This window comes from Toxotes jaculatrix, chromosome 17 (assembly GCF_017976425.1).
Source record: "Toxotes jaculatrix isolate fToxJac2 chromosome 17, fToxJac2.pri, whole genome shotgun sequence".
NCBI classification, from domain to species: domain Eukaryota; kingdom Metazoa; phylum Chordata; class Actinopteri; family Toxotidae; genus Toxotes; species Toxotes jaculatrix.
Genome location: NC_054410.1, coordinates 3,140,960 through 3,166,985, shown reverse-complemented (window position 1 = coordinate 3,166,985; position 26,026 = coordinate 3,140,960). Strand labels below are relative to the sequence as shown.

General features: G+C 42.9%; 1 protein-coding gene across 1 annotated transcript in view; it reads right to left on the bottom strand.

Annotated features, from left to right (window-relative positions):
• Positions 1–26,026, bottom strand: part of atrn (attractin) — a 110,993-nt gene that overhangs the window by 16,329 nt on the left and 68,638 nt on the right. Inside the window, exons 26-27 of the mRNA XM_041060111.1 lie at positions 24,414–24,492; positions 349–456 (exon numbers count right to left, since the gene is read on the bottom strand). Of these exons, the coding sequence (XP_040916045.1) occupies positions 349–456; positions 24,414–24,492 (187 nt within the window). The remainder of the gene's footprint in view (positions 1–348; positions 457–24,413; positions 24,493–26,026) is intronic.

Here is a 26,026-nt window from a genome sequence, read left to right as displayed (position 1 = left end):
AAATGTACACAGTATTGACCCTCATTAAGTGTACTAGACCCGCACCATGCTTCAAACCCTTCTCCTCGTCCTTAGACTCCTCAGTTTGCAGAAAACGAATGGAATCACCTTAAAGAGGTCAGACTCAAAAGATGACGTAAAACAGATGGTGTGAGGAATATATATCACTTTGGTGACTGTAATCGCAAACCGCTGTCGACGGGCACAAGACTGAGCTCCCACTCGAGGGAGGATGAGCGACAGTGTCGATGACAGATGACGCTTCCCTGCTCAGGGCCGTCTCAGTTCAGACAAAAGGTAGATATCTGGGGTGCGATGGTGATTGCTCAAAGAAAAGGTTGCGCTCACCTTGACGTTTCCTCCTATCAGGTCAGGCGGCTCGTCGTCCGTCTCCAAGGCGACGTTGATGGTGGCGAAAGGCCGGCTCGCCATCTGCTGCATCTCTCTCAGCAGTTGCTAGGGAAAGGGAGGAAGAAGAAGAGGAGTGCGAAGGTCATTGACAGGTAAACACAGAGACTGCCTACTGTCTATTCTCCAATCAACTGCCCAGTATGACGCCAGTGTGTTTCATCTCTAGTCACTGAGCAGAAGCTAATAAAACACTCATAAGTTTCTTTAAAGGACAAGTACATTTTTGAAATCAATGAGGGAGGAAAAACTGAAAATACACTGTGTCTTAAACTGGGTTTATGTAACAGAACTCTGAGATATTATCACTGAGATATTATAAAGCTGATATGACAAAAGTGTTTGCACACAGAGGCTTATTTTCTGTCGTTTCTGGCCACATAATGAATGTAAGTCCAATATTCACTCTATTTCATGCTCTGTTTTGTTCTCCACCAACTCCTGAGAGAAATATTTGGCTTTTTAGTGGCTGAGTGTTCCACTAGGCTCACCAGCTAGCAGCAAAGTTTGTTCTGTCTGTTGTTTGGTCCAGGACAGTTAGAACTGAGTGGGTTTAACTGAGATTTATTGCTGAAAACAGCTACCTTCTGTGGCTGGAAATGAGAGTGATGAGAGTGAACCAAAATAATTAAGTCTGGAGGCATAAAACCAAAACTAATTCATGCTGATTTCAACCTCTTTATTTATTATTGGCTGCCTGTAAAAATCATGTTTTATAAACACTACGAAAAATATTTTGTAGTTGTTATAGGAATATACTGAACTGTTTTCTGAATTCCTGTAAAAGTATAAATGACAATATAATGGAAATAATCAAGTGAAGTACAAATACACTTTAACTGTACTTGAGTAAATGTACTAAATAACTTTCCACCACTGCAACATGGAGGCACAGTCTCATTTTGGTCTGATTTATAACATGGACCTTGGCCAAAGGAAGAGGAGGAGGGAGGTGATTATGAGAGTGAAGGAGGAGGAAGAAGAGAAGGGGAGCAGGGGAAAGGAGACAACGGTGAGAGAAAAAGTGGAAGGGGAGGTTGAGGAAAGTCAGAGACCACAGTAAACAAGGCAACGTGCCTGTGTCTTCCGCTGTCAACGCAGCCAAAGTGCTACGAACAGAGAAACAAATGGCGTCAACTGCCAAAACACCAAAGACCTGAATACCCCAAAACTGAACAGTAACACCTGCAACTGCTGTACAAGAAGAAAAACACTGACAGGAATGAGACAAAAAAATCACAAGGGAAGAAAAAAAATAATAATAATAAAGTAAGACATGTCGGAAAAAATCACGTCTAATTGATCATTTCTTTGAAAAACATCTCGTAGCGCTTCAGCTCATACAGGAAGTCAAACAGCGACAATGGAGCATGATGTGAGTGGAGCTGTGTGTAGACACACAATCAAAAGAAGTCTGACACAATCCATTGGCCTCCGTCTCATTACAGTGAGTCGCTGGCAGAGAATAGGTGCAACTAAAGGGCAGCACTGCAATTCAACTTCAAAGTACACATGGCAGAAATCACACATGGCATTTCTGTGTCGACCCGTGTTCACATGGGGGTCAAAGCTTGCCAGAGAGGTGACGGCCTCTCGGTCAACTCAGCTGGCAATTAATCTGCTGAGCGATTTCATCCCCCGGTGAGGCTGTCGATGGTGGTTATTGACATGTGAGCACTTTCTCTCTATATGCGATGCCTTATGATCATATCCTTACCGAGGGATACAGAAATAGCTTAACGGGACGCCCCTTTTCCTCTCCACAGTAAAACCTGACACGAAAAAAAAGTCTAACTTGAATGTCCTGGATTCTCTTTGTGGAGCAAGCCAACTCATTAAATTTCTGCATGTGTCCGTGGATGTGTGCCTGTATTCAAATCTCCCTACACTCCTCTTTGTGGTAACAGCTGGGGTAGGAGGAGCTGAACCCTTATTTCACTGGAGTCACTACTTTTAAAGGAAATGTTCAAACTTTTTAGGGAACGTGCTTACTCGCATTTTAGCTGAGAAATAAACGAGAAGGATCAATTCCTCTCTCGTGTCTGTCCGTTAAATATGAAGCTACAGCCGGCAACCACTTAGCTTCATGTGAATTCTGGACATGGGGGCAAACATCAAGTCAGTTTAAACATCATGTTTGTTTAACTGGTGCAAGAAACCACCCAGCCAAGATACACAAACCCCCATAAAACCACAACTTCTCACATTTACACTTCAGTCTTTGCACAGATGAGACAAACAAGATAAAAAATGTTAGCGAGCTCTACAAGTGCTGGTGGGCAGAATTTCTTCCCTCTGTCAGAGCCTTTTCCGGTCTCTATGCTAAGCTAAGCTAACTGAGTGCTGGCTCCAGCTTCGTGTTATCAAATCTGAGTCTGGCATTTATGTCATCTGATAGAAGACAGCCATTCAGGCTTCATGAGTAACAGAGCTGGCGTGGCGTAACTGAACAACTGAAGTTCATTAGCAAATTGGCAAGTTAATAATACATAAAAGTGCTTAATAAAGCTGGTGATAAAACAGCATCCGAACACTACTTAATGTGGAGGAAGTACAGTTTAAAAGATGGTTTATAAAAAGCTCTCACATCAGAGAGAAACTATGAACCAAATCAGTCATGAAAAGCAAAACTACAGGCAGACGCTATAAATAGAAACAATGTGAACAGAACAAAACAGCAGAACAATGACAACCATAAAGTATGAATGAGTCCACACACGATGAAGAGTTGCCTCGTTACCATTTACACAAATAAAAGCAGGCTGAAGCATCCGACGTGCCCAGTCCAGCGTTCTGAAGCCGCGCACTCTTTGCTGTCAGCACGGCCGACAACACACAGAAACAAATGAAAAGACAAAGAGCAACTCGTTGTGCTGAGTCCCGATTTGTCATGATTAGACGTCCTGCTGTGTGAAGCATCTAAGAGCCAAAGTATGCAGCCTTTATGAGTGTGAAGACTGCCGGTTGTGTAGCAACACGACACGCCAAGCCGGCTTCCATCTTTCACTCATGTCTGGTTGGGTGAGTGTTTGATTGAAATATCAGCCAATTACCACTAACTCTTGTTAAGTACTAATCAGACCTGTTACTTTCTGGCCAACCAAAATCAAAATGCAATACTCCTGCTACAAATCAGGTTTCGTTCCGAGTGAGATAATGAACTTTAGTTCTTAATTAACTTCAAGAAATTTGGGGTTCTGGCAGAATCGGCCTCGCTCGTTCTGATGCAGGAGGACGAGCAAAGCAGCAGCGTCGCCGCCTGGATCTGCATGCATGCAGAGGAAGTGAGAATCTGCATGCAGACAACATCCTTTTTCATAAGCGGAGCTCCTTGAACAGCACAAAGCAACAGAATTGATTTACTGGATAAAAAGCAGATGGAGGAGCATCTGAATGTTGCAGTAAACAAACTTTATAGATTCATTCCACTGCACTGAGCCTCCCTGCAAACAGCCTGTTCTCATGTCTAACATACAGGTAACCTTTGTTTAAACAGGCACGTCTGGCTGAACTCCTGTGCCTTTATTCACAACTGTACAGCTGGGAACTGTCCACAATCAGCGGCTTGTATCTATGAAAAAAGGTAAGTAACTGTTTACCTATCATACGTCTGTGTGAGGACTGATGGGATTATGGCATGTTTCAGTTTTAATTATGATAAATCTACTGTATTCACCAAATAATCTTCTGAAATATTCAGATTTTTCTGATCTTTTCTGACAGGTTAAAGCTGCCTCAATTAATATCTTTGGTAGCCTGGAAACAATAGAACACAACTGTGCATGTAAACACACAACTGATGGTAGATAATGTCAATTCCAGACATGGGGCAAAAGAATTATTTCTTTCAAATGGAATCAAACTGAACAACTAGTTTGGTTTAGTTTTGTTATGAAAATCAGTTCCTGTCTTCCAGTGCAAAAACTACAATCTATTTTGACGTAACTACACTGCGCAGTGGGTCCGGGTTTTCAAACCAACTGTCCTTTCCTCCTCCTCTCGGCCCTCCCCTCTGACCTCTGAACTCCCACCATCAGGTAAAAGAGACATAATTTGGAGAACAACCATCCTGGAAGGAGTCCTACAGAACATACAATTTGCACAAATCTCATTATGCCATGCTGTGAGTAGGCAACCGCTGTAGAGCTACACACACAGCGCTCCAAAGATAACCAGAAGCCAGAGGAGTTACAGCACAAGTCGCCTACTTCCTAAATTGGCTCTTAGTGTTCTGCAGGGTAGTCTGAGAGTGTGTGTTTGTGTGAGCAAATATCTGACTGTGGCAGAGCGAACTGTGCATAAATACACCTAATTATGAGATGTGCGCGCATACACGCGGACACGCACGTGCATTTACGCGCATGCATGCAAGCGGGCCGGAGATACCTGCACATGAGCACTCATGAATGTGTATGTGTATATATTCACAAATGCAAATGAATTCCCTCAAACACACACCAGGTGGAATTAATTCTGTTCTGTACGCACAAAAGCGAAACAGCAGACGAGCAAACGTGCCTGCAGGTAAAGTTTGAATGTTTGAATTAAATGCACATATGTAAAGATAAAAATACATGAACGGTCACATGACAGGCACAGGGATGAGTATGAACACACTAGTGTTGAATCAGTGTGAATTGTTTTTTGGCCAGTGTAGCATTAGCATTGATTCGGATTCATGTTGACTGAGACAGCAGGGCTGGTGCTGTTCTCACCTTCTGGTTCTGTTTGTATGTGTGAGCTTGTGTCATCATGGCAAAGTGCGCTCATGGAGACACCTACTGTAGCAGGAACAATCCCAGAGACGGTTTAGAGTAATTTGGCAGGTGTTCATGTCTCTGTCAGTGTGACAGCATCACAGCCAAGCAAGACGGCTTGATGCTATCGCAGCACGGGGGCAGGATGTAGGACAGGGACCACTGCCCCACTACCTCTGCAGGTAAAGCTTGCGGTGGGATCACCCAGTTAGGCATACTGAATAAATCTTGTGTGCTTCACCTGCTCTGCCACTCACGTATCTCATGTTGTGTGTTCCACTGCACCACACAAACCGATTTGCCGCTGGTGTGATCCCATTATAACACGGTTGCTCTTGTTTTAGTCTCAAGTGGAAAATATGTCTCTTTAGGTGCTAAATGCTCCACGATGTTCACAACTTTGTCTGTCTGACGTTTGGTGCTGAGCAGGCAGGGTACAGCGGGTTCACAGGGCTTTTCTGATAAAACAAGCTGCTCGCTATAAGTGGAAACACTGCTGATGAGGGCGGTGGACGGGAACCAGAAGAGTAAAGCTGCGAGACAAAAAAAAAAAAACAAAGCAATGACTTGAGAGACGCTGAAATGCTCCTTAGAGCCGAGTGAAGAGAGTCCGGTGATAATCGTCTGTGGGTTTGTCACTACGAGCGACTCCTTTCACACAACACATGGTCATTTCATCCACTGTTAATGTGAAAATACTTTTTACAGAAGATTAAAAAAAATAACCTATATATTGAACAATAATGTCAAAAACCATTTGATGTGGCCTCAGAACAAATCTGTGGATTCAGGAACGCTTTCATTCCCTCCCTCACACACACACACACACACACACACACACACACACACACACACACACACACACACACACACACACACACACACACACACACAAACGCTGTCTGCAGGAATTGTGTTTGAGCATTCTTAAAGTGAGCAGCGGTGTGCCAAAGAGATTGAGTGCGTCAGCAGAGCGCACAGGGGAGAGGGAAGCGGGAATGAGAAGAAAAAAAAAAAAAAAAAGCAAAATGCGAAGAAGAGAAACGGAAGAGAAGGGAGATGAGACAAAAGAGAAATAAGGGAGGATGTTGGTGAGGGATGAGTGATGGCAAACACGGCAAAGAAGAAAAAAAAAATGGGAGCAGAAAGAAAGGCGTTCAAAGAGTTCGCCCCTGGGAAGAGGGGATGGAGCGCCGGATCGCCTGGGCACGGAGAACACAGACATACACACACAGATAAACACACACACACACACATCCCACGTGCAGAAAGCGCAGCACATGGACGGACGCACACACATACAGTACACGCGGCACTACATCAAGCCATTTATTTATTGATGCGTCTGTTTAAAAATGCTGTCGGTGGGAGAGCTCTCAATCATCCTTCAGCATCACTGAAGGAAAACTGGGGAGTGAGAGGCATGGAGCGGAGGGAGGGAGGGAGGGAGAGAGGGAGGAAAGTGCAGGGAAAGAGGAGAGAGGAAATCTTTGTGAAACGATGTTAGCTGCTCGCTGCTTCTCTCTCGCTTCATCTTTCCATCTCTCCGGTGGTGAGGTGGGGGGTAGAGGACGCACGCTGTGAATACTGACAAGAGAGAAGGCTTTGATCCCTCCCTCTTTCTCGCTCTCTCCACATCTTTTTGTCTTTCTTCCTCTCTTTTCTACCTACACCATTCCCCTAGTCTTCCTCTTTCGCACCACAGGCCTCCTGCTGTCTGTGCCAGGCACCTCTCCATCCATCTCTCCCTCCCTCTAAATCTGTTTGTCTCCTGTACATACTGTATACTTTCTCCACCGTCCTGTCCACAGGACTGATCAATACTCCATCAAAGAGGAGTGCACAATCACAAACCAAAACTAAAGGAGGGATGAGAATAACAAAAAAATAGTGATGAGATGAAATGGATAAATGAAATGAAGACGGGTTAGAAACAAAGGAAGCTATCAAAGAAGGAACTGAGATTTACTGAGAGAGCATTTAACTGGGTCCAGGCCCAGGTTGTGGGGGGGGGGGGGGGGGGGGGGGGGGGGGGGACTGCCACCCAGTCCACAATGCACCAAAGTCCGACGGGTGGTGGGCCCATGGGAGGCGGTGCCGCCAGGAGTGGGACTCAAACCCACGACCCCGAGAGATTGAGTCTCGTGCTCTACCAACCGAGCTAACCAGGCAGCTGTGGCTCATTGCGTTTTCTTGAAACTACTGCAGTGCTCGTTCAACATGTGCCTGTCAGCAGGGGCTGATTGCTCGGCCTGGGCTAATTCAGCCTGCAGCTTTCTTGAGACCCCCATGTCGCCAGCACCTGTCAGGGGACAGTCGTGTCCCCGAGATTTACCCTGAAATCTCCTGCTCAAACGACTTGTGAAAAGTGGAGGAAATAGTGTTAAACAATGAAAGGGGTGAAACTTCCAATGCACTACAATATAGCATAAAACGTAGCCTTAAATCTTACATGTAAACAACTTGGTGCGTGAGTGAAAAGTGCAGTAAATGAAGCATGGATCTGTTTTGTTCTCAGGTGACCCCAGGGATGAGGGGGTGAGGGGTGGGGGGGGCATCATTCATAAACATTCAGCGTTGGGAACTAGGTGTCATTTGTTGCTGCTGGAGTCGGCTGATCTGCTCCGCTCTGATAGTGTCTGGGTGATGGTGCAGAGCGTGCCGTCGCACTTGAGTTCCACTGTTCTTAAAGCCCTGGCATGTGTGTGCTGTAAACTGTCTGGGTGCTGCAAACTGTCTGGGTGCTGCGCTGCCCTCGTGGCGAAGTTCCGCCTTTTTCCTTCACGTCAGGTGACATGTAGAAAAGAGGCTTTCTCGTTCATCCAGTGTCCCATTTGACACTGCACTACCTTGGGTCCTCAGCAACACACCCGCCAAGTTTAAGTCGATCAGATGAGCAGTTACCGAGAAAATCAAAATACAGACAGACACAGACAGACAGACAGATAGACAGACAGACAGACAGCTGCATCAAGATGCCCAAAAATGTGAATTCTTCCTCTTTTTCTGAGTGAACTGTAGGAGAGTTTGTGTGAGGATGGGAGCCCACAAAACACAAGGTATTATGAGTAGAAGGAGATTGAATTTGACATCTGATAGCCAGCAGCTACTGGACCGAAGCACAGCATGACTAGCCAAGCAAAACATATCAAGAGATTTATTTTTAAGGAGGCAACAGTTTAGTCTGCAACTTTCTAAATGAGGTTTTCTGAAGTGTAGATGCAGAGGACAGATGATTTTACTCGGCTGTCAGTCTCCTCTGATATTCCCGTCACTAAGAGCAGAGCAACACCTGGTCCGGCTGCAGGTTGTCTCTGTTCTGTGAGCTGGTCAGATCTAATATGTAAACAACCAAATCACTGCAGCTGCCCACACTGTTTACACAATAATTTATTTACTTATTCATTTATTTATTTATCGCCAGACTACACAGCCTCTGTTTTTAACCTTATCAACATGCTTTATTCAATACTTTGGTCCAATGCCAATGTTTCAACTCATAAATGTCACGGAGGAAATTCACAATGTTAAATTTTAATCTATTTTGCATTAATTTTGCTTTGTACTAGATTTTTTTTTATTGTGCTCTTGTTTGTAAACTGAGCTGCCAATGAGCTGCCAGACCAGATCTTGTTTAAAATTTAGATTCATTTTTAATTACAGTTCATGTGTAAAAGTACAAAAGTCTAACATTTCTGGTGAAAATGTGCCGTTGAAAACATTTGAAAGTTTCATTGTCTTACTATGTTAAGAAACTTTCAAAGTCTTTAAGTCTTTTGGGGCTTTTTAAAAAAATGAACTGTCGACCTCAACTGTTAAGCCTAGAGGCGCTCAGAGTCATCAAAACTGGAACATATACACTTTTATCACAACTGAGCAAAAAATCGTGTAATACAGTCCAAAAAATAAATAATAAATAAATAACAGTTGTGTCATCTTTTACTCTCCTCTGGTTGTGTCACCTACAAAACAGGCAAAACCCGTACACGACACACACACACACACACCGGCTGTGTTGCGGTGCGTCACGTCATCTGACGCCCGTGGCTCACACCAGACACAGCACACAGACAGAAGGAGCAGTCACTGTACAGGAGCCGGGATGTGCCTTCCAGGCTGAGAATGTTATAAAACCTTGCTGGCATTTGGAAACAGATACAGTTTTATGGAAATGTACACGGGTGTTTCGGAGCATGTCTGACGGCAGTGGTGTGCGTTGCCCTTTTAAGATGCTAATTATTCAGCACAGCTGCAATAAGTACTGTACAGAAGCGTGGAGGTTAACTAGTGCGAGGCTGCCTCTCAGGTGAGGCAAAATCTCTCTGTGCTCACATGAAAATCCTTACGTAACAAAATAAAAGTTCGACTTGTACTAATATTTCACTGCAATGTTTTTAAATGTTTTCAGACAACACTTCTACAATAGTTAGCTTAAGTCAGAGGCATCAGTGTTGTTGACTTTAGAGTGACAGAAGAAATGAACTGAGGTGGTTCTGAAGTTAAAACAAAGACTGAACAGTGATGGAGGAGATAAGACAGCTGTGGGAAGAAGAAATGAATAAAAGTAAAGTAAGTGAAGACAGCCTGGGATGAGATGAAACAGAATCAAAAACTACAGGAGCGGGGGTTCGACAGAGGTTCTGGGCTTATGATAAGCCCTGTACCAGTGCCATGATGGATGGGTGGTGGTTTAGAGGGTTGGATGTTACTAGGCCAAATGGGGGTCACGCACAGTGCTGCGAGGTTGGGACGATAAGCCAGCCTGTACGTTCTGAGCAATAAGACACTGGCGCTGATCCAAACTCTAATTATACGCACCATCTCTGTGGAATTAAGATTAGCAGGGTTTAGAAGTGTTTTGGGAACTCTATGAGACGGAAAGCCATGTGTTCACACACACACACACACACACACACACACAGAAAATGTGAATGACACTAGTGCAAACACTGCACTGAATCAAACTGTGGGAAGCAGCTAGAATAAAAATCAGCCAACCCACATACGTACAGTCTACTATTCATTCACTTGCACCCACATGCTGCAAAACACAAACTTTTGTTTGTTCACCAACACACACACACAGTGCCCCCGAAACATATGCACGAGCTGTACAAACACGTAAACGTAAATATAAACATATGATTAGTGTTCTTTCACTTGTGCACGTGTTTATATTAGCAGTCTGTTATTTACATGTTGCTTATTTCCTTTTAAAGGCACGGTTTATTTGTTTTTATTTGCTGTGGAGTTGGCGAGGACGGCGAAGGCATGAGCTTGAAAAGCTCGTCTCCCAGCACTGCTGCAGAGGGAGCTGGCTGCCTGTGCTGCGGTGGCTCCCGATTCTTTTTCATCACATTTTGATGAATCCGCATCCTGTCAGGTCCGAGCAGACTCCTGTTAGCTTGACTGTGCAGAAGATACCATTAACAAGGTCCTCCCTTTAAGAAGGATGCATGTTTTCCTGAAGATTCTCAGCTTCCTGTATAAGTGACCTTCAGTGCTGCCTGCTGCCCCCCCCCCCCCCCCCCCCCTCTCTCTCTCTCTCATCATCTAAACTCCCCTCTCCTTACCTCTCACTTCAGGATTGATCACCTCAGAAGTAGGCCTTTTGTTCTGTGCGGTGGTGCAGTGAACATTGACCTCAGGAGAGAGAAGGAGATGGAAGGCAGCTCTCGCAGAATCTTAAAGCATTGCTCTAGTTAATCTACAGGGGCCTTACAGTGCTTCAAAGAAGAACACAGTTGATGCTGCAGTACACAGGAAATGCATTTTTCCTCAGCGTCTGCTCGCCTCACTTCGTTTGCATCATAATCTGTAGCTAAGACAGCATCAGTAACATCCTTGTTGGCAGAGCTATCGTGTCCAAGCCTGGTCAGAGGAAACTGAAACTAAAAATGAATTACCATTACAACATTAAAGTCCTTAAAAAGGATCATTTTAATGTGTTGTGTCATTCATAAGCTTCATGAGACACTTTGATTAAAACTTGTTTCAGTGAAGAGTTTATGGCACGGTGTGAGTTTCATTAGAACTGGTTTCAAAGGGAGAGTTTTACTGTACGATCGTCCAAATGCTGCTGCACAGAATTTCACAAGTTTCGCTTTCAGGGGATAGTTTCGGCATTTTATACAGCGGGATGCTGTTCCAGAGAACTGCAGAGAATTAGTGCAGCACTGGTTTTAATAGACAGCTTTTAGAGTTATGAGCAAACGAATTAGAGGATTTAATAAAATGTTGCTCTAAATGAGCAGAAATGTACTAAAACCTGATCTTGTGATAATTCATTTCTGGATAATGTAATATATCATTACATTACAGGGACTACGAGTTTCATAATGATCATTAAATGTCTGGAGATGTTATTGTATTAGCGGGTAATTGACTATATTAGCATGTTTTACTGCTACATCTTTAATCCATTTAAAAGGAGAACATGGAGATTTCTATGTCACTAGCCCACCAACAAACACTGGGCCACACAGCAGCAGGCCGCAGAGAACATGGTGGGGAGTCTCTGAACCAAGAAGCAGCTGAAGGAGGCTCTGAAGTTTGCCGCCTGGGGGACTGGCAGTCTGGGAGATGACAGAACAGAATGGGTAAGTGAGAGGAGCGGTGGCACGAGGGCAGGCGGGCTGAGCAGAAAGCATGCCGGCTTGGGTCACCTTGAGTAATTCATCTCCCACCTCCAGCAGGGAAGAGAGACTGCAGGAGCTGGGGGAGGAGAGAACCTGCACCCCCTCCCCATTAATAGCACTCTGTGGAGGGTGAGATAAGGTGAGGGCTCTCCCTCTCCGATCTCTTCTACTGTGGATGCAGCCACAGCTGGATTGCTGGGAGGGGAAATGTTCTGACGTGCCCGACAGCTGGGACAAACAACACATTTGTCTGAAAAGAGTCTGTCAAACAGCGCAGCTCAAATGAGCTTTCACATTGTAAAAATGATGAGGTGATGCTTTGACTTGACTAGACTGAGATAGGTGTTTTTTTTTTTTTCAAATATAAAGGTAGGGGAAAAAATCAACCTTTGAGTCTTTTCATTTTTTCTCTTAGTCAACTGTGAGGAGACAAAAGAATAACTTCTACAGCAGAATAAGCTTTTAAACGAAAGTAAATTCACCACCTGCATGTTTCTTAATGTTTAAAGGGGCACCACAATCCTCCCCGGAGAGCCACGTGCCTCTCTGCTGCGCTGTCAATGGTTAAAAGTTCGGTTTTACCTCTGTGTTTGTATCAGAGAGAGGAAGAGGTGGCGAGGGAGACAATTTCTGCATCGTGTTCATGCTGCGGCACAAGCAGAAAGACGTTTTTAACCCAAAACTGACAGTTACAAAGTAGTTAATAAAGTGCTGGGGATACCTCCAACAGCAAGGAGTGTCCCAAGTTCTTTATAGTTCATAAAGCGATGGAGCACTTCTGCAGCATAATCCCAGCACTGTATACTGTACCACTGAGCTGTAACGACAGCCAGGGCTTCAACAGTCTGCCTTCTAGGAGACAATTATTCTTAGTGCAGGCATGGCTGAATCCATTTCCAAGGGTACACAATGGAAACAACGACCCACCTCCATCTTCCAAAAGCATTACAAAACTTCTTTCACAAGTTCAAGATTATCACGTTTCCCAAATCTACAAGGAGAATTTACACATGAACATTTTAATTATGTAGCTTATGATGTTTTATCGAGTGACCTTAAATGAGTATAATGGTTTCATAAGCCTCGCACTTCACCGTTCCACACTTGACTCCATGAGGAGAAAATCTTCAGAGTAACTGCCACTGAGAAAGAGTTGAAGTGGGTGAGCTTATACCGCAGAGCGGCCGTCAAAAACAAACCGAGATCATGCCTGAGAAGCAACTGATGATGGATTTTGCTTTTGACTTTTTCTTGCACAGAATTAAGACTATGAAATGGACCTTTACCTGGACCAAAACACCACAGGCAACCTGCACTGGAATTTCCACCTTTTAAATTTCACCGTCACCAATTAAATGTCTTAACCCATATTATCGACCACCCCAACGAGGCGAGGGGGCAAAGTGGATATGTCTGCCTGAGGGATGTGATGGATTGACTCTCTGTAAATCTCTGTAACAATCCACTACACTGTCAATTCCTCAAGCTCACCTCTGGTACCTGAAACGAATTCATTAAGCCATGTCATCAGAATACTCATACAGACAGGTTTCACTTATTTCAGTGAAGATGTGTGAGTTCTCTGGTCTGGATTTTAAACTTCTGGTCCTATTTTATTGTTCACTTCCACACAGTTCTATTTTTTACCCTGTGTCTGGACTGATTATAAGAACTGAGCTGATTATTAAAAATTACTGGATGTCCCCAGGCTGTGTTCCTAAGCAAATGAGGCCAAAGACAAGATTTAGCTGGATCAAGCTATACTCTCCTTAGTTTTATTTTGAAGTCTAATCATGTCTCCAGATTGCCAACACTACAAAAATATCTTGTTGTCCCAAGTTGGGAGGATTCACACATTATTTCAAAGTGGTTAGCCCCACTAACAGACCTGTACATTTTGCCTTACCAATCTGCGTTGGGTATATAGGCCCTTTTTTTTTGCTGTGGATACCATAAACCTTCACCACGTACTGTAACAGCTGGAGAAGCCTGGCGTCTACATTCACTGATTTCAGCTCAGCCTTCATCACACTAAACTCTTCAATATGCAAACATTAACTTCTGTATAAGACACCAACCACTGGAGCCTCCTGTGGGAAAGTCGGCAGTGGGTTAACACACAGGTGGGACACAGGTGTCCCTCAGGGCTGCCTCCCATCACCCCGTCTCATATAACGCAAGGCAAGTGACAGGCAGGTAATCTCCTGCTCAATACATCCACAACCAGGACAGGAACTTATTACTGACTTTATTATTGACTGCACTGCACAGTTTTGGGCACTGCACCCAAAACCCCCATACAGGTGAACTCAGAACCATCACAGACTTATTTAACTTTCTCTGCACACATTTATGCAACATACTCAAACCGAGAATCAACTTGGACCAAAACACTAACAAAGCCCAGGAGAGACTGCTCTGTCTCAGACAACTCAGGAAATTCAAAGTTAAACACGGACATCTCCTACAGTTTTATACAGCCGGCAGGGCAGCTCGGACACACACGCACACGCACACACGCACACACACACACGCGCACACGCACACACCTACAAAAAACTGCAGCAAACTGTCAACAGGTCATCTGAAATCATCACTGTACAACCAACACAATCAGAAAAGGAGGCAAAGTTTGTCTGACCCATTTGACCGTGCTCACTGTCGGTTTCAGCTTCTGCCAACAGGTCTTTTTTTTTGTTTTTAAACCAAAACAACCCACTTAAAACTTTTTTTTGTCTTCTGCAATAATATCTCTGAATTCTTCAGCCTAATCTGTGCTACACCCCGCGTTCCTCTGCCCACCTACCGTCACAATACTGTAATTACAATTCATTGTGTGATCTTTCATGCCTGTATGTTCAGCTGCTGACATTCTGTACTGAGTGTTTTTACCATGCTGTACCAAAAATAAACTTGTACCAGCTTTGGCTCTGTGGGCCATTAAACTGAAGGAAAGGACTGATGAGAAGTTTTAACTTGCTACGCTGATTGTAACGGCTGATATTGGATTTCATTTAGACTGAACTGCAGGCAGTTGTGGTTTTTTTTTTTTTGGCAGGAGTTCGTTGACACGTTTTTAGTTCTTTTACACAACTGGGAGATATTGTATTGGTCAGAAATTCAGAATGTAAACACATAGCGTGTCAAGCTGAGGTCCTGTGTATTAAATCACTATCGGGGTGCATCCAAATATTCACTCGCTGGATTATGTTGTACAACACTCCTGGCAAGCAAAAGTAAAGAGGCACAGTGCATTTTCATGACTCTAAAATTATAATGTATGACAGAGCATCATCAGAAGTGCTTTGTAAGGGGGTAACAGCTGCAAAGTAAAGGTGGAAAGATTGTTTTTTTTTCCTTTTCTCACCGCTTATGTGTGAACCGCATTCACATCCAGCCATCTGCTTCTGGGACTGGTGTGTACGGGGAGGGAGCAGCCGCGATGGCGAGAGGATCCTCCTTATCATTAACGGATATTTCTGGAAACTAATTTGACGTGGAGCTCTACGTGCTCCTTGATATCTTCATTATGTTTCGGGTCTCTGCTTATTCAGAGGATACCAGTGCCAATCTCTCCCACTCTGCTGCGCTTCCACACTGAACCATCTGTTTTTTAGACCTCGCTGCATGTGTGGCTGTGCGTATGAGGCAAGAGGAGAGCGGCTGAGTGCGTGAGGGAAGTTAGTGAATGCTGAATGTGTTTTTGAGAACGTGGCCTCATCTGACTGTGTGTTTATCAGAGTGAGAGAGTGACTGTAGGCTGTAGGAGTGTGACTGGATGACTGATTATGGAGCCATTTACAAACATGACTCTCATCGATCCCTCTGGACATGAGACTCTGATGGTCCTTATGGCCTACACTGCTCATACCAATCACTGTGCTCTGAATAATGGGCTTTGGTTACAAAAACAGGTTCCAGCAACAACATATCAGCTGTAGCTAATGTTAGATAAAATCACTTAATTATTATAACTTGTCAGTTTGATTTTACTTGTATTCTATGTGTTCTATGTGCTGAGAACATGTTTGTCAGGACACTGCAGTAAAAAGTAAAAGTGTTTGTGTAGATTTTATGGAGCAGCAGGAGCAGTGTGTGCTGCTGACAGCTGCGGACAGGGCCAGCGATGGTGTGGGTCAGAGGTGGGAGTGGACGGGGCGGACAGGAGACGGGAGGACGGTACGAGACAAGGAGGCTTGGTGACACAGCCACCCCCTAGAACCCCACCGAAGGGGAAAAAAACAAAACAAAAAAACCCAAAACACAAGGGTCAGCAGTTTGTCGCAGCTGAGGGCACAACCACAAGGACGCAGCTGTGGAACCACTTAACAACTTTATTGGCCGTTCTGATTCATCCTCACCCTCTGCATCAGACAGCAAGAAATGTCCAAGCAGAGCTGTGTTTTAATCTGGCCACTGGTGAACACGTTTACTCGCCTGTGTATCAGCCACTGAAGGAACACAGTGTGTCTTACAAAAGGCAAAAAGCAGATGTTCTACCAGGGGTTCCTGGATGGTTTACACATCTGTATTATTTCCTCTAAGCCAATTATACAAATTAAGTATTGTTTTAATGAAAATGTGGCCTAGAAATAATGTGAGGGTAATAACAATGTAAAAAAAATGACACACACAAATCTTCTATGTTAGATAGAAGCTTCAAACATTTTAATACTTAAAGACTTTCATTCCAGTGGCTTTAACAAAATCTAATCTACGGATTTGTATGCGTTTTGTAAGTAGTGCATTGATATTATCAAATTATATCAAGGTATAATTAAATATAACTGTACTGGGATGCAAAAACTGTCACTCGCTATAAATTACTCCTTTATCTCTGCCAGAAATCAGGCCAACCTTCTAAAGATCTGGCGAGAGGTAAACTCTAAGCTTACTAACGTAAACGCACGTATATTGTTTTCCTACTTTCTCGTGCGTCATGAACTGTTTACAAACGACAGGACGACGACGCTGCATTTGGCGCTTTCTAAGTGGTGAACTCACAGATTAATAGCCTTGAATAAAGCCGGGGAAAAGTCTTCAGAAAGTGGAGCTGTTTCACATCAGACTGTCTTGTTCGGGCCTCAGATCTTTCCTCTGATGTGCTCCCATTCTTTAGACACTTTTATGTGTGGACTGTATGCTCTCCCTCGCAGAGTCATCAAAGGTAAAAGTGGAACGGTGTCTGTTCGTTGCCGACAGGGGAACGTGTGTGTGTGTGTGTGTGCTCTGAGAGAGGGATTTTCAGGGAGCTGTACCTCTGCACATCACTTCATTAACATCCTACAACCCAAGCCACCGAGTATTTCATTAGAGAAAACAAAAAGTTCGGTTTACATGTCACAGGCCATTGGGCAGCTTTCCACTCATTTTATGACATAATAGCAGGTATTTCTAACAGGGGCCTGAGCCTTGACACCTTGGTTGACATTCATATTTATAGCAGGCAGTGTGGTGGGGAGGGCACTTAATGGGGTAATAAATATGTGAGGGTATCTGGAGACGTTTATGCTGCTTTCCCTGCCTACCCCCTCCTGGCAATCTGCCTCTGATGTAGTGTAAGGAATCTACAACACAGTTAATCATGTGGGACGCAGTGGCAACGATCAGGGACATTATCACATTCTGCATTTCTATCAATGCCTCAGGGTGCAATACATGTCTAATATACGTCAAGTTAGGTGTGATGTATATCTGTGTTGGGGCGGCGATGGATGTCGGGTAAATACACATGCTGTCATCATGAGGATATTTTTGTGCAGATAAGGTGAGGAAGGAGGGACATCACGAGGATTTAACAACATGATATGCAAGTGAAAAAAGAAAGAAAGGAACACTATGAAAACTTACAATCAAGATCAAGGACTTACTGTATTGTGAACCACAATGCCATTCAAAGGGGCAGTAAGATTTTTACAACTCCCTTATGAATCAATACATATGACTCAACTCTTACGTGGCCAGGTACTGAAAATTCTGTCTTTCAAAGCTCAGGCCTGAAATCTCTTTTGGTGCTCCAATCGAGAGAAACAAGACATTCTGTCCTGAGGCAAAGAAAGTGCATGTTAAAGCAGTACCGTTATTACAGTATTTTGCATCATGATATATTACCCCATCACTAGATGTTTCTTCTGGATCCTTGCCCTAATTAGCGAGCGTGCTCATCTCTACGCAGAAAATGTGCTTTTTATTATTTGTGTCTGTTACAGGCCTCCATAAGCTGTGCCTGAAACCTGTCAGTGTGGCTGTAACTGCTGGCTGCTGCTAAAAGGAAGCTATACTCCTCCTCTTATGACTTAGCCTCTATTTAAAGATAAACTATATAAAGGCAAATATAGAAGTAATTCTAAAAGAATATATAAAAGTCAGGATTCTTTCTGCTCAGAACAGCAACATCTAAAACCTGCGGCACTTAAATGCCCCTGCAGGAATAATCAAGCAGTAATGACAGCGGGCCGCTCACGTTGCACTGGGGCTTATTCTGGCTAAGAGGCCGGTGCCTTCGATGGCACAAAATGGCTGCTGTGGTTGGGCCTGTCTAGTGCCATCTGGCAGCTCCAGCTCCTTCAAAGGAGCTGTCAGGTCTCAAAGGAAGGCTTTGATTAGGACACACACATATACACACACACATCTAAGCACATCAATGCAAACAGATGCACGGCAAACACACATGAGGAAAAACACGCACCTGAAAACTTTCAAATGCATGCAAACAAACACACAAAGCCCAACAGGTGGGCTCAGGGTTGTTCCAGAAGCCTCCACCAGTCTCAGCAGGTGTTAGTCTGCTGCCACGGTGAGAAGAACCTCAAACGCAAGTCAGAAACTTATTTTTACTCTGGGCTTGAAATTAACACCTAAAAACTGCCAAATGGAAATAAAAATAGACTGTCACAGATAGAATCAGTCATACTGGTTAACTAATAACCTTTAACGCTTCAAAACTGACCCCTAAATTTAAACAAATGGACAAAGTTTGAGAATTTGACTCTTCTGGTGAATCTGGTCATAAAGAGTTTTAGGATTTACTGCACTGTAAAAATGCCGCACTGCTTTGAATGTAAGAAAGTCCTATATTTTTAAAGTCTTAGCTTTTCATAGTACTAGCAGCCTGTGCATGATATAAATGGCTCATCAAATGAAGAGGAGTGTGAAGACGAGTGTGTCTAAGAAGGTAAATGATATATTCATATCTGCAGCTACTGATTCTGTAGCACAAGAAAATAACTGAAGAATAAATAAAAGAAATGTTTCAGAATTTGTCACAGGATGTGTTTTTGTATCATGCACATACATTAAATTTATTGATACCAGTGGAGCTTGTTGTTAGAGTTATGGTAAAGTATGAAGTCTTATTTCTTAATAACAAATCTCCCGGAATAAATGGAATAACTGATGATCTGATGAACTGTTTTGGCTCGTTGAAGCTCTGCACCCTTCAAGCCCCCACCCCTTCTTTTTCTTTACTGCTTTTCTTAAAAAACAAAAAACAAAAAAACAAACAGCTCAATGACATTGACATTTTAGAGCTACAGCTATCACTGTTATCCAGAGAGGCTTACAGTGACTGCAACAGCACAATGTGCTTAAACTCCTTAAAGTCAGATGACAAGCAGCTCGGGGATAAGAAGCACAAGGCTCAGGGCCAAAGACCTAAATTCCTGTGACCCTGCAATGACCACGTAAAATGCGACGGCCACCATTTCCCTCTGCACCGCGGCCTAAGTGAGGTGGATGTGGGCATAATTAGATGCAAATGTGTGTCACTGTATGGCTGATGCAAGCACAGAGTAACATGGAGGAATCGGGGGGTGAATGTGGGAACGAAGCCTGGAGGGGACAGTGCTGAAAAAAACACAACGGTCCAAGAGTCGAGGAAGCAGGCGGCTGTAACGAGAGAGTTGACCTCATGGAAAAACATGATTAGCTTTCTGTTTGCCGGAAATTATGTGTCACGCTGTGTTTACACGGTAAATGTGTACATATGTAGGCAGGTCTGCTATGTGTAAATGCGTTCATTTCTGCATGAGTAGGACAAGGTAATTATAGGTAAAACCGAAACGCCACAGTTTCGGTGACAAAACTCGAGCTTTTTCCAGACCATTTCTTTATTTGGGATATTGTTTGGTTGGTGTTCTGTTTCCTCCCAGTCCTAAATATCAAATCACTCTCAGTCGGAAAAACTGTGGGTGAGACGATGAGCATCTAAAAAAACAGAAAAGATGTATTTATATGTACTTCGACGCAGTAAAACATCACTTTTCAATACATCCACAAGTAATGAGACAGTCTTGCAGTAGCGTATAGGCTCTGAAAAATGTTATGTCCAAACATAATTCTTTATGCATACAGAAAACTGGCTTTTTCCTCACTGTTCAGAGAGTGTGTGGAGAGAGGGGGACGTGGGATGCCAACATTACTGCTGAGTATTTCTAAAGAAGTCCCAGCCCTAATCCAACTTGACATCTATGATAGGCGGCGCTCACTGTATATCTAATATAGTATTCATGTGTTTGTGGGTTTACAGACAGATCTACATCCTTAATATTTTACTGATTAATGGTTAACTTAATGATTACTTCTGCACTGGAAAAGAAGGTCCTGTTTTGTGGTATAACTTGTTTTCTGGCAACAGAATATTGTAGTGAAATTTACACTGAATTCCACAATGAGGTCAAATTAAATAGCAAAAGAGATTCAATTACCACTGCAAAGGACAGAAGTATAATGAAGAGCATCATTTACAGGAGTCCCCTCGGACACGGCACTCTGCGACAGGATTTTAGTGCATCCACCTCTTAGAGAGAAATATAAATCCTAACAGAAAGGCCACGTTATTAAAGTTCCCACCTGCTGTTTGAACTGGCTGTGATGATTGGACGGCACATTTCTCTCACTCCCCACTAAAACGAGGATGCCACTGCAGCTACTTGGTGTGAACGTTATTTCGACCTCAGTCTTTCTGATGATCTAATAACATTAAAATGCAAAACTGCAGGATACAAAGGGATTTTTCCAAAACAGACTATAAAGTCTGCTGAAGCAGGGACGTCACTGCCAGATTTAAAATTCTCATTGGCAGAAATTACTATATTTATTTTAAAGAGGCAAACACTACATGATGTTAGCTGACATCTCCCATGAACTAGTGATTTAACTAGTGCTAAATTGTCCATATGATTGGTGTAATTTACTAATAATGAACACAAGGTCCTTTCATATTAATGAACACAGTGTAAACCCTAAAAGTTCTCCACTGCAACATCAGGCAATCAATCATGTGTTTGATTACCTTCCAATTCAAATAGTATAGAACTCTTGCTAATAAGCTTGAGAACCTATAATATTGAAAGAGACTGGATCATAATGCAAGAAGTGCATCGTGGGTTAAAGGTTAACGCTCCATTATTTTTCTGTACGTCACAAAATGCTATGAATGCTGGTGAAGTCTGATGCACACTATGGTGACTTTAAAAATAAAACTGTGAATGTAAAAATCTAATTTTCCATCCGTCTTCACTTGGGAATTGCTTTAATAGTAAAAAGAAAAGTATAATTTCTAGTTTGACTGTAGTTAGCCAAAAAAATATTTTTCCTCCAAAGTGAGTCTTTAATTTCTTTTACTTCGCTAATGCTTTCATCAAGTGAATATTTTCCTCGTCAATTTAAGAGAAACCAAACTGGTTCCATGAAAGGCATTTCAGCAAACCCTGCTGTCCTCCAAAAGCTTTTCCAGGTGGTGGGGAGCTTAATATCGGCCCCACAGTTTCCTGTAGCCCCCAGTCCTCTTAACAAAGGTCCTGTGCTAATTTTGTTTAAAGGTTAGGCTGTAGAGAGCCCAGCTGGACAGCAGTGGCTGTGTGATGGAGAGAGGGCGGAGTGGGAGCAGGTGAATGGGAGGATGTTAAGAGGCATCCAGGGGTGAGGGTGATGACAGCACTCTTGGGCGAGGTTACAGCCAAAAGGCACTTCAGCCGGTGCGACGAGTGTGAAAAGCACAAACCAAAAGTTCATATTAAGCACAACATTAGCTTGTATGCCCTCAGACACACACACGCACACACACAGAAACGCACTCCCACGAGCACACAACCTTTCAGCCACTCATTCAAAAGGTGGCCCAAACCCTTCTGGAAACACAAAACTATGAAAATGCATTCGGTCTGTTTCCACAGAGCAACTATTCAATATGCAAAAACTGCACTCACTGTGACTTTTCATAGTTTCCACATCACTTTAGTTAGCTAACCAGCTGCAACAAGCATGGACTCAGTTTGTCTGGCCAAGACCACCAAACATACATTCAGCCTCAGCCACTCAAACACTGAGGTTACTGAGGGCTCGCCCTATTTCCTGGACAAAAATAAAATGCCATCACAGTTACTTGGACAATGACTTTAAGAAATACAGTCATGAAGTGAGAAGATCTATTGTGGCTGCTGTCGTCTTAGAAGGCATAAACCAATCACACGGGAGCTTTGTCAGGATCCCTGCTTTCTATCCGTCAGCACTGGGAATGTGTATTTTTGAAAAAGTGGGTTTAACGTCAGTGAAGCTGAAATCTGCAGCGTATCACCGTATATTTTACAACCTTGTTTTCTGATCCACAGGTATGATACACACAACTTGATGTTTAAGACCTTTCCTCCTATGAATCAACGAACAAATTAATTTTAACATTTTAATTTTTTAAATGCTATAACATAAGCTGTCAGTCTGCCCGGGGTGGAACAATTCAAATGTCTTCTGAAACATTTGGATTGTTTATACTTTTGGTTCTTCAGAATTATTAAAAGACCTGAAAATTGTCTGTCATATTCAGTCTTTTGTGGACCCTGCAGTGCCTCCCACAGTTTGGCAGATTGCTTTGGCCTCCTCTGTTCAGTCTTTTCAAAAAAATTTGTGACTTTTGAGGGGTTTTTTTTTTTTTTCCCCCAGTTGTCTTGAAAGACACCACGTGCTGTGCCATAGGAGCAATTAATCATGGTAATAATAATAATTTCGGAAGTGTTGAGTGTTAGAAGCCCTTTGGTTTTCATAGACGTTCATGGACTCTGGAGGATATACTCATCCTCAGGTTGACTTAACACGTACTTCACTGATGCCCCTATGAACAGGTGCTATTCAGATTACTACATTACATTCTTGTTTGAAATGTAACACCTGCCAATGGCCTACTATACTGTCCATCAATACGCTTTTAGATGTATTGAACTTAAAATAACTATTGAGAAACAAAAGGGCAGACAATGATGGGACTTTTAAAGAGGGGTAATGCGAGCTCTGCCTCTGTCCCGGTCAGCATTTGTGATGCTGTTTTGTTAAATGATCCTAAATTCACGCCATTTACACTTTTCTTGGGTAGTTTAGGAAAGTACATTACAGCAATCAAGCCCGCTACAGATAAAAGCATCTATTAGGCTGTAAGTACCCGCCTGTCAGAGAAACGGCTGTGCTTTAAATAAGGATAAATAGGACAAAGTGAACAGACTTCAGGCTTGATGCTTTGTTCCCAGGATTTTAAGCTAATGCACAGGGTCTTGGCTCCAGTAATTAAAACACATTGTTCAGTTGCATGCAACTGTGTGCTATCCACAAATTGATATAATTGCTGTACTGAACTCTCTCTCTCTCTATCTATCTATCTATCTATATATATATCTCAATCCTGCTTTCTCTGACAACATATCCCAGCAGCAGCAGTTATAGCACAATCTGAACAACACTGGTCCCAGTAGTCACCAAGAGACACAACGAGAAACTTCCTAAAACTATTGAAAGCTGTACCATAGATGCAAGCAGATCACTGGTTAGAATAACAACACCTGTTCATTCAAAAATGGGCCATTTAAAGCTTATCAAACTCCTGATTTCAAATTTTCTGAAATACAGTCAAAATTAAGCTCGGTACTAACAAGTTAACAAAGGCTAGCTAACAAGCTGGTTCACATATAATAGACACAGTAAATAATGCAAAAATTGCTGATGGGTGGTTTTAAATCACACGTTTTTTTAATGTTTCTTTATTTGAACAAAACTAATTCCATGTACTTAATGGATATAACTGAACATTGTCACCACTTAACATTGTCTGTATTATGCTACATGTCCTTCTCCCCCTCTCCTCCATTCCTAGCTGTCCTATCTTCCTCCTTAAGCGCTTTGAGACAATTTTGATTGTGGAAGGTGCTATATAAATAAAATTGAATTGAGTAATTGATTGGAGAGCTTGCAATGCATTTGTTCTTTCCTGAACAATTGTGTCCACAAAATGGTTCATGGAAGTTTCAAGGGTAGAAGGAGGAAGGGGAAAAAAAAATACGGTAACGACGAAGTGAAAAATCCACTAAGACAGACGAGTCAAGGTTTTTCTATTCCTCTCCATTAAAAACCACTTTTTGATCATATATCTGGATGAGTTCATAGCTCATTCGTTTAAATGTATTCCAGTACATTGATCTTTTTAAGCTACACTGACCAGAAACCTCGAGCCTGAACGTTTTAACAAAGCAAAATAAATATAAGCAGAAATAAGTCTACGTGGTTGTTAATTCACCTACCAAAGAAGCCAAAAATCTATATTTGTTGTGAGCTTGCGTCTCAGACTTACCTCTCGTCGCCGTGACGCCCAGCAGCTCTGTTTGATCTTCCAAACCACGGCGGCCACCAGGAGCAGGGACAGGAAGCAGCTGTGGACAGACAGGGAGAGGAAGGGATGAGCCAAAAAGACAGAACAAGCGAGAGGAAAACTGGGAGCCCTGGGATCATCCGTGGTTCCATTTGTGGTGAAGAAGTACATGACTATGAGTGCCATTTTCTGGCCTACATAAATTAATTAACACTGAATTTCTTCTTTAAAAGTACGCATACTCGTGTGTTTTGGTCTGAAAGTGCCTGATAGAAGAGGTGATTACATCCCATGTCAATCTGTATCATTATTTAATGATACAGGTCTGAAGCTTGTGGACCAATCTTCTTTTTTTTTGCCTCCCGAGAAAAACAAGTCATGAGCTGCTGCTCTGCCATAATAAGAACATCATTTAAAGATGTTTTGACATATCGCTGCAGCTTGTCCTGTCTAGACTGCACATCTAACAGCATGTCATGGCAAGAAAATTACCACCAATCGCTGAAGAAGATGAGAAGTTATTCAAAGTTTCTTCTACAGTGAAATACACACATTTTTTTTTTTTGTTTTTTTTTTTTGTGTGAATTTAAGACACAATTCCAAACCCAGCCTGTTTTAGCTTCGATCAGGTATAGAAACACAGCTGCAATCTGTTCACAGCTGCAGTATATAAAATAACTAAGAGTGATGTCACTAGTTTACAAGATAAAAAGTGCAAGGGTACAATGGTGTCAGAAGAAGCAGCTGTTGATGTGGGTGTCATGGTTCTCACATTGTGTTCTGCCAGTTGTGCGTTTTTTGTTTTTTTTTCCATTTCACACAGCCGCACCTGTCTGCCAGGTGCTCCACGCCTGCACACACCTTTCCTCATTTACCTAATCGTTCCCTCTGTATATATACACCTCCCTGTCTCCACTCACCAGTTGTCAGATTGTCTTCATGTTCATTGCCAAGTTCTCTGGACCTGAGTTTGCTTTATCGGCCTGATTCTGGTTCCTGCCTGCCTGACTACGAATCTGCCCGTCCACCTCTTTGCGCCGTTTCCTGCCTGGTCTGTCTGTCTTTGTTTTAATATTCCAGTAAAGAGTCTGTACCTGACATCCCTGACTCATCACTTGTGTGTTCTGAGTTTTCTCACTCGTGACAGTGGGTTTCTGTGAGGAGTCAAAAAATGGCTGACTTTCCATGAGCTTGCCAAGAGGTTTAGAGTGGTAAGACAGACACGCGTGACTGCTTCCTGTGTCAACACTTCCATTCCTTATTGGCATGACATATATTTTACTAGCCTCCTTTTTTCTGTATGTCGTCGTTTCTGTACATTTCCCCACCTCTGAATTTTGACGTTGAGTAGCATCTACATGAATCATTTTTCCTACACTCTCCTCCTGTGGCTGGATATGATTCTGTAGCCCTGTGGGATTTTTTTATTTTTGCTTGAGCACTTAATGTTTTTTTCCTGCTCCATTTTCGGTGTTTTCCACATTTGTGCAAATAAAATATACAAGGAATCAAACCCTGAGTGTTCTCTGCACTCTACACAAAATTGCCTTGAGGTGATGAAGGTACGGGTGACATGTCTTGGAGAGACTGTTTGT